Source organism: Dasypus novemcinctus, chromosome 15 (assembly GCF_030445035.2).
Source record: "Dasypus novemcinctus isolate mDasNov1 chromosome 15, mDasNov1.1.hap2, whole genome shotgun sequence".
Classification (NCBI taxonomy): Eukaryota; Metazoa; Chordata; class Mammalia; order Cingulata; family Dasypodidae; genus Dasypus; species Dasypus novemcinctus.
Genome location: NC_080687.1, coordinates 80,039,259 through 80,053,036, shown reverse-complemented (window position 1 = coordinate 80,053,036; position 13,778 = coordinate 80,039,259). Strand labels below are relative to the sequence as shown.

At 36.7% G+C, this 13,778-nt stretch overlaps 1 protein-coding gene across 1 annotated transcript in view; it reads right to left on the bottom strand.

Moving 5' to 3' along the window:
* DIAPH3 (diaphanous related formin 3) overlaps window positions 1-13,778 on the bottom strand; it is a 564,743-nt gene that overhangs the window by 123,408 nt on the left and 427,557 nt on the right. The window contains exons 26-27 of the mRNA XM_058276598.1: window positions 9,543-9,638; window positions 9,008-9,067 (exon numbers count right to left, since the gene is read on the bottom strand). Of these exons, the coding sequence (XP_058132581.1) occupies window positions 9,008-9,067; window positions 9,543-9,638 (156 nt within the window). The remainder of the gene's footprint in view (window positions 1-9,007; window positions 9,068-9,542; window positions 9,639-13,778) is intronic.

Genomic DNA, 13,778 nt, shown 5'->3' with positions numbered 1-13,778 from the left:
GGAAGTCAAATGTATTACTTTCCTTCTTCAATAGTTCTTTATCTCCTTTTCACTCAGTTATTCCCAGCCTTTAGCAGCATACATTTGCAAATGCTCATTATATGAAAGACATTTAGTATTTCTTATAAATGTCCTTTTAAAACAACTTGAAGTCCTCACTACTTGAGAATTTTCTAAACTGTTCGAGCCTGTTTGATAATGACTGTGCCGAAAGTCTGTCCTTTCCTGACTACAAATTAGAAAAGAAAAGCCTTTATAGTCTACACACAGGGCATCTTTACCTAGGTAGGAGCCCTAACTGAGTCCATTCTTCCTTTTGCTTGACTACATAGTAAGTAAGAGGCTGTATGAATAAACTGTGAAATCACCCAAACTGTTGTACATTGTTGGCCCAGAAAACTCTCCTTAAAAAATACAGGTAGCATTTGATTCTGCTTGAAACCCCAAGTTTAGAATTAGAATTTTAATAGTTCCCTTTCTTAGGTTATTTGGCACACACAAATTCATCGGAAAGAGAATGAACGAAAGTATTCTCAATAAGCCAACAATGAGAAAAACCATGTAAGTTTGCCATATTTTCCCTTTCTCTTTACTTTATGATAGGATTCAATGAAAAGAAATAGCAATGCCAGTTGATAATATATACTATTATACTTTGATAAACAAGGTTCTCTAGACAAGGGCTGATTTGGTATTGTCCTCACTGCTTTCAAAAGAAGCCTTAAGGCAATTAATACTTGGATGATGCCACTGAAAATCTTAGAAATTCCATAATTCTACTCAGATGATGCCACTGAAAATCTTAGAAATTCCATAATTCTGCCTCAAGACAAATCCTTACATCTTGGGGAAAAGGTAAGTCTAGAAATAAGCGAACCCAGAACTGAATGGATTTGGATGGGTATGTGTGAAATTTTGATATATCAATAAAACCTGTTTTATGTGCTTCCCTTAGAGTCTATTTTGCAGGGAAATATACTAATTCAAAGATATCTAAATAGCTTCACACTTAATTCTGACTTTAAATCTTAGAGTGGCAGAGCAGCTGTGCCTGGAGGCAATACAATCTTATTTCTATAAAAATCTCTCAAAGCTCCATATATAAGTGGAGGAGTAAAAATAGATAATCAAATCCAAATTAAAGGCTATTAAGAATTGATTTAGTGTAAAGATAATATAGAAAGATTTTGTTTAGGTTATGGATGTGTAATACTTGTTTGCCTAAATTTTTGATTATGTTTTATCTTATTTTGTCACAGTTAAATAGTTTTATCATTAGGGGTTATAATTGCACATACTTTATAGAATTCTTTCTGATTAGTCTACATCCACTTAAATGGGAAAAAAAATCCCACTGTACTACTTAATGGAAAGAGAATCATCTAATGAGGATGCAATCAAATTGTAGGCAGATGCAAAATAATGTGTGGCTAAACCATTTGTATGTGAGAACCCTGTGTCACAAAAGTTTTAAGGAAACTTTATGGAGTGTACAGGGGAAGTGAAGTTTTGGAAGAAAGGAATAATTATACTCTGAAAAATATAGTCACTCAGCTATATATCAGAGGTTATAGAGGAGGAAAACAAAAACAAAAACAAAAAAGGTAGAAGGAAAAGAAATGAGAAAACAATGGAAAAAAGATGCCAACAAGTACATTCTTTGAACTGCAAAGATTTATGACAATTTTAAAATAGTGTATATTGTTAATCTTTACAAAAATTTATCAAGTTTTTTCCTCTTTAATAGGATAATTTATAACCAGAAGGACATTTTCAAAAAACAATAATGGGGCCCTTTTGAGTCTGAGGTGGTTCAGAATATTTGTAGGGGTGACAGGTGTCTTGAGTTACCTAACCCAAAGTCCACCCCCCTTTCTGTCTATTTTTGGGGCAAGTGTCAGTCCCAGGGAAAATCTGGCAAGTAATCAATTTTTATAGTGCTTGAGAACTAAGGATGGCTTTTACATTTTTAAATGTTGGGGCAAAAATCTAGTGAAGGTTAATATTTGTGAAATATATGTGAAAATTATATGAAATTCAAATTTCACAGAAATCTCACTTTTTTTTTTTGTCAGTGATTGGTTTGGAAAATAGCTGTTATAATAAAGTTTTGACCATTGAGATACAAGAAGGCTACTAGGATATTTTATTTCCTGATAAAAGAGAAAAGGGGTGGCAGATGTGGCTCAAGCAGTTGAGTGCCCACCTCCCATACGGGAGGTCCTGGATTTGGTACCCAGTGCTCCTGAAGAAACAAACAACAAACAACAAATAAAACAAACAATAAATTTTTAAAAACCTCAGAGAAGTCAATGTGGCTCATTGGGTTGAGTGTTAGCTTCCTGTAAACGAGGTCCCAGGTTTAATCCCTGGCCCCCAGGTACCTCAAAACACACACACACACACACACACACACACACACACGCACACACGCAAAAAACAAAAACAGAGAGAGAAAGAGAAGGGAAAAAAAGAGGTTTATACCTCTCTTTTTTAGGCAAGGGAGTAAAGAGGTTATTAAGAAACAAGAAAACGAGAGAGGAGCACACGGTCCGAGGCATGGACCATAGAAATATTGCAGAGTGAGAGGTGCACACGAGGGCCTCAGATCGGGCCTTTTAAAAGTTTTATTCCTCCCTCTTCATAATGGTAGGGATAGGTCCCAGTTGTTTGCTGTTCTGATTGGTTGCCCAACCTGTCAGTTCTCAGGGGGTCAATGGTGAAGGCCTTTTGAGAGGATCCAGGGTTTCCCTTGACCCCAAATGGGATTCCTGTTCAAAATGAGATTCTTGCGGCCAGGGTCTCACAGGATCTTTCTAGCAGCCTTCCCCTCAGAAGGTTTCCAGGTGGGGTCTCATGGCCATGTTGTCTGTTCTCTAAATCCTCTTTTTTTTTTTTAAGATTTATTTATTTACCGCCCCCCCCTCATTGTTTGTTCTCTGTGTCTATTTGCTGCATCTTCTTTGTACGCCTCTGTTCTGAGCAGCACGGGAATCTGTTTCTTTTGGTAGCGTCATCTTGTTTTGTCAGTTCTCCGTGTGTACGGGGCCATTCTTGGGCAGGTTGCACTTTCTTTGGCGCTGGGTGGCTCTCCTTATGGGGCGCACTCCTTGCGCATGGGGCTCCCCTACACGGGGACGCCCCTGCGTGGCAGGGCACACCTTGTGTGCATCAACACTGCACGTGGTCCAGCTCCACACGGGTCAAGGAGGCCCAGGGTTTGAACCGCGGACCTCCCATGTGGCAGACGGACGCCCTAACCACTGGGCCAAGTCCGCCGCCTCTACATCCTCTTTTTATATGCTTTGGATGCTGTCATGTTTTCTTTGGGCCTGAGTTTAAACCTGGTTCTGTAACATGATACATCTCCAACCTTCCTAGAGCAAGGCACCAAAGCTTCCTGTGTCAGAATAGTACCTACCATATAGAAATAAATGAATTGATAATTGCAAAGCCCTTAGAAAAGGGCTTGCCGTGAGTCCTCAATAAGTATGAATCGTTATTGTATTTCTATTATCAGGGGAAAGCCCAAGAATGAAGAACAGAGACTGCCTGTGATGCTGAATCAGCCTGGACAATGCTATAACTCAAGGCTTCTTGTTGAGTGGGATAATAAAAGGCAACTTTCTGGCAAGTATTCTATTACTTGAAATTGAAAGCATTCTAAGAGATTTATTGGGTTTGTGAAATATATTTTTTGTTTAAAAATAATCTGTGCATTACTGACGATTAAGAAACACAAGTACCTGTGATTAGATACAAAGTATGGAAAGGAGAAAAAAAGCAGAAGCAAATGGATTCTTTGTTTCTACCATCACATCACTGAATTTTCAACATCTAGGCCTACCTCTTCTTGGCCTCTTTGCAGCATGGCTCACATTAGCCCAATCCTTGAAACTCTTCCAACCTTCATGAAGTAGGCTCGACTATTGTACTTTCTCTCCTTATTTCTTCATCTCCCTTCTGCCTCTTTTAAACTTCATTACTCAGCTGTATCCATTCCTTAAGTTCAGTCCTTGACCCACCCATTCTCTTGAATTAAAAATTCTCCTTCAAATTGTCCTGCATGATATTGCAATGACATATACAGGCCATTATATATTTTGTCATAACCTATAAAATTGTGAGGGGCATAATGTAAACTATAACACAAATTATAGTCTACCGTTCGTAGCAATGCTTCAATATGTGTTCACCAATTTTAACAATTATACCACACTAATGAAAGATGTTGTTAATGTGGGAAAGTGTGGAAGTGGGAGGAAATGGGGCATATGGGAATCCCCTATATTTTTAAAGTAACATTTATGTAATGTAACACTTCTTTAAAAAAAAAATTAAAAAATAAAAGATTCTCCTTCAGGTAACTCATTTGCTTACACAGTTTAGCAATTCTTCATCAGGATCTCTTAACCTAAAACTCCAGGCCTTCTTTCTCCAAACCTTGATATACTCTTTGACTCATTCCTTATTCTTTCTACTCAAACCTTGTTGGCATTGAGGTGACTGAATCCTTTCAATTCTTTACTCTCTCTTATGTTTGTCATTTCAGATCTATGTAAACTGCTTAGATCTGTCTTCTTTCTACTCAAAAATCTTCATAAATCATCAGCAGTCCAAATTCTCAGTCTTGCATCAGACTCTCAGTGTTAACTTCTCCTCTATCGGTTCCTTTTCCAGTCTAGACTATAGAAATCTGTAGGTGTGGTATGTACTGTGATAAGTAATATTCTGTATTCAACAGATGCTTTCTTCTTTTGTTTTACTGTTGTTAGGCTTTGCTTGGCTAGGCAAGAGAAAGAAATTTAAGTGATAACAAGTATCCCCATACTTCTAAAGAGTGAATAATCCAGTCAAGGGTATATCCCATCCTCCACATCTACTTCAACAACCTTGGGGAGCACAGACATGTGATGTACAGAAATCATCTTCTGATGACAGAGGACATTTTAAGGATGAGATAAGACGTTGTTAAAGGTTTTTGAGTTTGCAACTGGCATATTAAATCCCACTTTTTTGAGTAGTATTTACAGGCCTGACTTTGCTCCTCAATATACAATAATTGTTCTATGCAAGCCTAAACATAAACACATCTGTTCATTCAATGCATTTTTACGAAATTCTTGTGTGTCAGCCTCCAACCACGCTAAGGATTCAGGTCATAGCAGTAAGCAAAACAGATATCTTCCTTTATTGCCTTGCCCCTGCTCTTATGGAACTCATGGGAGTATAGCAGACATTGCAAAATGGGAAGACTGGGGTGTTAACAGAGCATATAATTTTATGGGGTTCAGACCATACTGCTACTGCTTCTTGTCTCCCCTTTTCCCGCAGGTAGTTGGGCTCATTTCTACTCATTATTAAAACTCTGCTTGGACTTTTGCTCCTTCTAGAAGGACTCTGCTCTCACCTCCAAGTCTGGATCCGGTGCTTCTTCCCGGTCTTCCCAAAGTTTTCCGTATTACCTCTATCATGGCATTTACCAAACGTACGGGAATTCTTATTGGTCTGTCTCACAAGTAGATGGTAAATTCTTGGAGGGTAAAAATGGTGCCTCATCACCATATTTTAATGTGCTTAGCAAGTACTCAACAGATTTAGCTGAATGAATGAAGTCTTAACAAGGAGAAATAGCAAATACACAATTTCTGCTTAGGCTTTAATAAGCAAAGCAAAAGATAACCCAAATAAAGGTTTTGTTTTGTCTTTTGGTTTTGTTTCTAGGAGGCACTGGGAACGGAACCAAGGACCTCCCATGTGGGATGCAGGCACTCAACCACTTGAGCCACAAGTGTTCCCCTCAAGTAAAGGTTTTAACTGAAGTATTTTTGGTAGAGGTTTAGAGTACAGCAGAAGGGCTGAATTATTCAGTGTGTACGATTTCTGTGCTTCTGGCTTCTGAAGCCCATAGGAGTTAGAATGCTTAAGATTATCTTTTGCCAAAATACATACTGGGGCATTTTAGCCCCAGAGTCCCATAAGATGTTTAACCAGGATTTTTATTATGAAATAAAAGATATGAAAAAATATATATATAAAATGCTTGGAATTTGAATACAGACAATGAAGGGTTAAAATTGCAGCTAAACCTAAATTGGGTTGTTGGATATTCATTTTTTAAACTTAAATTTTTATGATCTTTCTAATAGAATATAAGTTTATTAGAATTAATTAGATGTTTTAATACAGAGTTTATTAAGAAAGAAAAATGAATAACTATAAAAAGTAAACTTCCACTCTGAACTCAAAAGGGGACATAATTAATTCCAGATGTAATCCAAGGCTCAGACTAGGAAAACAGTGCTCTCTAGTGCTTAAATCTAGGAACAAGAGATGAGGCACACCAGAGGCTACGAAACTTCTCTGAGAGGTTTTAGTTCAATACTTCAACCTTATGTCAGAAAAGAAAAATATACACACCTGGCTCATCAGTTCATGGGTAGCAAAGGAATTCAATACCGATCCAAGCAGTTGCATTTAGAGAGGAACATGGCAGAGCATTTAAGAGTTGGACTCTGATGTCAGATAGGCCTGGGTTCAAAACTCAGTTGCCTGACCGTAAGCAAGCTATTTAATCTGTTTAATCTTTGGCTGTTTTTTGTGTTGTTTTTTTTTCAACTAGGAAATGAGATAAATTTAACTACCCGATAGAATTATTGTGATTAAATAGATTATATATATCAAACATTGACCACATGGCTTAACATTTAGGAAGTTCAGTAAATATAAAACATATTCTTATCATTTTTATTGTTATTTTACTTAAGAAGTAAAAGAATTGAAAAAAAATTGTGGAAAATCTTCAAACTCATAGGTTATAAAATCAATATCAACTACTGTATACGTGTAGAAAATACGAATGTCAGACATTCTTTTAAGTACATGAAAGCAAATTTAAAACGTGAAATAGGTTCAATGTTACACTTCAATCAGATGGTTCATTTGTATGCTTAGTATTTTTGAAGAAAACAAAGCAATTTTCAGAAATGGAAAGGTTACAAAAATGAACTCTATCTTTTAATTTAAAAATGACTATGATTCTTTCTGCAATGAAGAAATTTGCCTTAACCAAATCCTGCATTTTTCAGAGTCTAGTCTAATAAATCTATCTTTATATATACAGCACTTAAAGATTAATTTGGTAATTTGGATTTCTTTCCACTTGGTTAGAAACATGATGGGAAAACACAACAAAATATCAACAAAAATACTTTTTACAAACGCCTTAACCCATTATATTTACAATAGAGAAAGAATTTGATCTTTATGACATATCTCCTTTAGTTTGCTATAGAGTCTACTAGCTCCATTTTCACTATAACCTCAGAACAAGACAGTATATATTGGCTTTAGAAAAGCCAGAAATGTAATGCTCATCTGCTTTTATATAATGGATGGGAGTATCACCATTTAGAAATAATTATAGTTGAGCCATTTTAACTTAATTTACCAACATTACAGTTACAGAAAAACTGGGCTCCCTAAGGCCAGTACACAAAGTTATCTTAAATAATTTTCCCAAATAATACTGAAAATATTCATTTTTAAAAGTATGGATATATATATCCATTTTAGTCATATCACCATCATTCTGTTTGGTTGTAGCTCTTTGATTTACAGAGGGGTCTGAGTTGGTGATTAATACATTTTATGAACAATAAAAAATCCAAGTACCTATGCATAATAAAAAATATATATATAATAGGAATAAAATTTTACTGTGGTCACAACTGTGTCCCTAATTAGCTCTGTACTCTTGGGAAGGTTTTAGGCTCTCTGGGTTTCCATTTATTCATCTATAAAACAAAATCATCTCTAAGGTTCAGGACGGCGCTATGCTCTACTCCTTTTGGCCATGATTTAGTATATCGCATTGACTCTAAATCATAAACTCAAAGTTAGGAATTACTTAATGATCCACAATGAATTTCTCTGACTTATTTTCCTATTGTTAAAGTAGGGAGAACAAAACAAAAACAAATAACGTACGGTGAAAGGAGTTATAAGACCTATATACGATTCTGCTGCAGATTTATCCTTTCTTCTCATTTATTAAGCACTACACACACACACAAACACTTTACCTTGGTCAGTCAAGATCCATACAGCTATTAAGATATTACTACATTCAAGTCTTTTACTTACCTCATAATTATTTTAGGTCGTCCTAGAAATTTGGTTCAAGTTTCTTTAATCAGTCATACATTCATAAATCTAGAAATTAACCTGTCAGCACCACCTAAACAACTTTGAATGAAATCTTTCAAGTATTTTTCCTTTTATAAATAAGGCAAACTTTGGTGACAACCTCCCTCTGAATAAATGGCAATCAGAATGGATGAAAGTGGTTCTGACTATGCAGGCTAAGAGAACTACCTAGTACATAACATCAAGGGAAAGGCAGTAAAAGTAAATAAAGCTTAATGAACATGAAATGGCACCCTGACCAGAGGGAGAGGGCTCCAAGAGATTGGGCGGGTAGGAGTTGGGGATTTTTAAAGTCAGTCTCAGATAAATATAAGAGCCCAAATGATTATAAATTCATTTTCTTTCAATTTCTTAAAAACAAATCTTTCTACAGTATCACATAAACTCATCTGTATTTATGATTTTACCAAAATACTGGTCACAGTATCTCAAATCATACTAGCAAACAGATAGATAAAACAGGTAACAGGGTCAATATTTTAAATTGTATCTTGATGTAAAAGTAAATCTACAACTTAAAATTGTATTAAAAGAGCACAATGATTTTAAAACAGGTGTAATGGACAACACTGATCATAAATGTGTGAAGGTAATTTCAAATAATTTTTTAAAAAATCTAGTGCTTAAGACACGATCTCAAGACAATAATGTAAGGATGGAAAATAGCACACTATCCACGCATCTTTACTATTTTAGCTATAGTGAAACTTGAGAACTTCATAGCAGCCTGCTAAAATCGCAGATTAAGAGGATGAAAGTAGAGAAGAAGAATGTGCAAATTATGAATACAGTTTATTACCATGGTTACAAATTTTCAGAACAGGCCTCTGAGAGACTGGACTAAGACTCCGCTGAATATCTGGTTAAAAAAAAAGAAAGAAACTTTACTATAGAGGTCTGTTCATCTCAAGAAGTATAATGTTATTAGATTTTCTTCCAAGGTTAAGTATTTCTGGAAGCAAAGCAATGCTTCAATACCCTGAAATACTTGAAGCAATGTATGATGCTATGACTTTTACTCTCCATTTAATTATGCTACAGTAAACTCCACTGGGATAAGGTACAAATAGTCTTTAGATGAGACTTGTCACACTAATCAGGATTTTCTAGGTTCAGTGCACTGATTTCGTTAATAAGATACTGACATAGGCCAACTGGAATGCATCTCTGTTATTTGTCACAGCAAGGGAAGGATTAAGCAAATATATTATACTTCTGAACAATTGTTGACCAGAGAACTGTATTCTTGACTCAGGATTTTAAAAGAATTTTTTTTTAAAGAGTTCTTTGTGATAATTCCCAAGAAAGTAACATGAAACAAGGGTAATGTTCACCTTTCGGCTTCGGTGTCCTTTTTCTTCGGTCGCGGAAGGCAGCCCCAGACTGCAAGGCCTCCAGCAGACTATCCATCACTCCTGTCTCATCACACTCTGTGAAAAGAGATGCAGGGAATTCCATCAGCCCTCAGGGTTACCATAGCAATGTCAAAGCATAAACAGAAACTGGTGATGGTGATGGTAGGGGGAGAAAAGATCAGATGCTAGGGCTAAACTAGCAATTTCAAAATAAGATAGGACTTTAACTCTCTCATAAATCAACTGTCTTTTAATGAAATCTGTCTCATTAGTGCCTGTGCTACTCTCCACTAAGGAGGGCTGAGTGCCACTGATTCACTTCAGAGCACTGGTTTTATAGTCTAACAGCACAAACACTTCAAATGAAATGTGGTCTTAGGCATATCTGTATTTCAGGTTATCATAAATCACACATTTCCCTTGTGGAAGTAGGTTATTTTCAAGGCATAGCTCTTATTCTAAAATAGACCAGGTGTTGAAGACCATTGTTGTTGTTGTTATTCAGATTCTGCTGTCTGAACTCATTGTATAAAGTTATATTTCCATGCTAACTTTTGTGAACATGCTCCCAGCAATGGAATATTCCAATTAAAGGACAACTGTCCTTAATTCAATGTGACACAGAACAATCATTGCAAACTTTTGCAGGATGTATGAAAAGTTGTTCTTCTTTATTGAAAAGTAAACCGAAAGAGGCTCTCTAAAGGGTGGTACCTCAATATGATTAGATTAAATTTATGTTCTTTATATAATTAATGAAGAGTGTGATTATATAGAGAATTCTCTTGGGTAGGACAGGATGAGGAGCAATCTGGCAGAATACACCTAACCCAAACATCATCAATAATGGGTCACACCAACATCAATCTCCTCCAGAAGTGATACATTAGGACACAACATAACTGTAGCAGTTTTGTATTTATGAATTCCAAAGATAGATATTGGATTATGGTTGTAAATTGGTTTGATCCTCTGGGTATAGTAGATTGTATTGGATTCAGAGGTTTCACTCTTACTTGATTAAATTATGATTAAGGCTTTGTTTGGGCCACATCAGTGGGATGTCGAATCCCCACACCGTTGCCGGTTAGGGACTCACAAAGAAAACTACACAGCAGAGCAGTTAGTTGGGATTTTAATGCTAGAGCCCCAGGAAGTAAATATACAGAGAAGAAGACAGGAAAGAGAGAAGACTCTGTTAGACACATCAGAGGCCCTGGGAAGAAAGATGAGCCATTCTCCAGAGAGTTTACAGCTGGTCTTGTGGAGAGAGCACAGCAGGTAAGCCCAGGGAGAAATGAGCCCCTAGACTAGACTTATCCTAGCCTGTAGGATAACTCAATAACCTACGTAATATTTTACATAAATATTTCATCTGAATTTAAATGCCAAAAAAAAAACCAAAACAAACAATCATACAAATCCAATGTGAGCGACATTTCATGGAACAAATGGTCTGGGATCTTAAGAACTATTCATATCATGAAAGACTAAGAGGGAAAAAGAGAGAGGAAGAAACAAAAGAAAAGGCAGGAGAACTATTCTAGATTAAAGGAGACTAAAGAGATATAATAACTAAATGAAGTACACAATCCTTGATTACCTGATGGACTGTTTAAAAAAAGTTATAAATGACATTACTGATTAATATAAATGATACTGTAAGGATAATTGGGGGAAATTAGAATATCAATTGTATTTAGATAATATTACAACTATGTTAATTTTCCTGAGTGTGAAAATTATATTGTCATGAGACAGAATGCTCCACTGTTCTTAGGAGGCAGATGCTGACATATTTGGGCTCATTGTACAACTTATACACAGTTCTATGTGCACTTTTCCAAGCCTTTGAACATGCTTTTCTCTCAACAAGAATATCCTCCTACTTTTTTAGCCAAGCTAACTCCTACTTCTTCAAGACAAAGAACTGGGAATCCTTCTGTGACCCACTTGGCTGAACTGGGTATCTTTCCATGTTCACATGGCATATGGTTCATAGAGCAATAAATCCTTTACAATATTATATTGTGTACCTGACTGTCTCTACTAGTAGTAGTACTACTAGTAGTACTAGACCAGTGCTTGAAACATTTCATAAGAAGCTCATTAAGGAGGAAATGTGGATTTCATTTATCTCCAGCATCTAGCAAAATGCTAATATTACATACAAGGTATTCAGTAAATATATCTTGACTAAATTAGTAAATGGGCACTGAGATGGTCAGTTGGAAGGACTAATAATGAAAGAAAAAAAAAAAAGGCCAAAGATGGACAGGCCAAGGAAGTGGAGGGAATGAATTCCTACCACCAATGTGAACAGCATATCTTTGTTTCTTCCTTTTCCATTTTATCATAATCCATTCAGTTGCAAAATCTTGTTGATTCAAACTCCCCAGTATCTCCTGAATTGATCCACCGTTCTCTTTGCTTACTGGAATTTATATTGGTGGTGAGTAATGAATTATTTTTCATCTGAAATGTTACGCAAGTTGCCTAATCACTTTCCTTCCAGTTTCTCCGTAATTCTAATTCTTCCCATACTTTATAAGCCGTAAAGCAGAATTTTGATTTTCAATATCCCCGCCACAAATTTTCAACCTCTCAGTTCTTACATTATAAAGTCCAGACTCTTGCACTTGCCATTCAATGACCTCAACTATGAATCCAATTTCTTTTCCAACCTTTCTTTTATTTTCAACTACTGTAATTACCTCTTCAGTCAAAAGTAACTACCTGTGATTTTCCACAAGTATTCTCTTTCCTCTCCAATACTCTCCATGTGGAACCTATATATTCCTCTTGTATCCCAAGCCAATGTTGCTCCTTTTTCTATGCTCCATATGGCATAATGGAAAGAATACAGTACTTGGAGTAAGAAGATCATTGTTCTAGGCTGTACTCAACTACCCCTGCAACAGTGGACTAGTTGTACAATAATTCCTGACATGTATAATAGAGATAATAGCTGCCTAAGTTCAATGAATCTGATGAAATAATACAAATATATTTGGTAAGTTGCAAGTGATTTAAAAATACAGGGAAATAAATAGAGTAAATAAGTGAACTTCATGGTAAACTATAAGAAGTTAATGAAAATGTACTTATGAAATGTTTCAAGCACACTTTCAGATACATTATAGATTAAATAAGTCTTTTATTGTATATTTGATTATGTCTTCAGTTATGGACATAATCACGTATAACATCATTTCTAAGGGAACCTCTGATCTGATGTACAAGTAGAGTGTTGAAATGAAACTAACATGTAAAATGGGGACAATGAAGATGTAATTTGAAATGTAAAATGCATTTAGAGCCCACCCTGATCAGGACAGCAGAGTGAGATGCTTCAGATTTCTGTCCACCTAGAGAAGTTTTGAACAACCAGTAAGAACCGGCAGAAACATCTTTGGCAAAGGCCCTGAAAGGGTAAGCACTTTGTCAAGAAAAAGACTACTCAAAACCAGTTAGATCTTGTGGAGCCCTGCCTAGCATCTCCCTTACCTCATACCAATTCAGAGTGGAGTCATTGTGAATCCCTGATCCCATTTTGGAGGGAGCAAAGTAATCTTTGTGCACATACTGGCAGCATGTATGTATATTTGGCCCAATCTGTCTGGTGGTGGCCTGAGGGACTTGTCATCCCAGAACTTGCCCTGCAAGTAGAAGGCAGCTCACTGAAATTTCCCACAGAATGCTGTGGGAGAGCAGTTAAGTGTTTCCCTGGGGCAAGGGATTGCTGGCTGAAGGATATATAGTATGGTACCAAGGACCATGAAGAAACTATTTCCTAGGGAAGAGAGAACATTTGTATCCCAGTAAACAAGGGAATTTCTAGGGCCACTGGTGACTGTCCCAGAAAGGATCAGGGAGGGTCCTACACTTTGGCTTGGAGCTATTCTCTAAACTTTCTGTATGGATAAATTCTGAGGGACAGTGCTCCAGCAGGTCAATCTGAAAAGACTGGGAAAGGTGCTTTCTTTTTCTCCTTTTTGTGTGCGCTCCTGGATCCTGGCATTCAAGAAAACCTCTGTGAAAACACTAGCTAGAGGGAAGCGGATTTGGCTCAACTGATGGTGTGCCCACCTACCATACGGGAGGTCTAGGGTTTGAACCCAGGGTCTCCTGACTCGTGTAGTGAGCTGGCCCGTGCAGTGCTGATGTGCACAAGGCCATGTCATGCAGGGGTGTCCCCCGCGTGGGGAAGCCCCA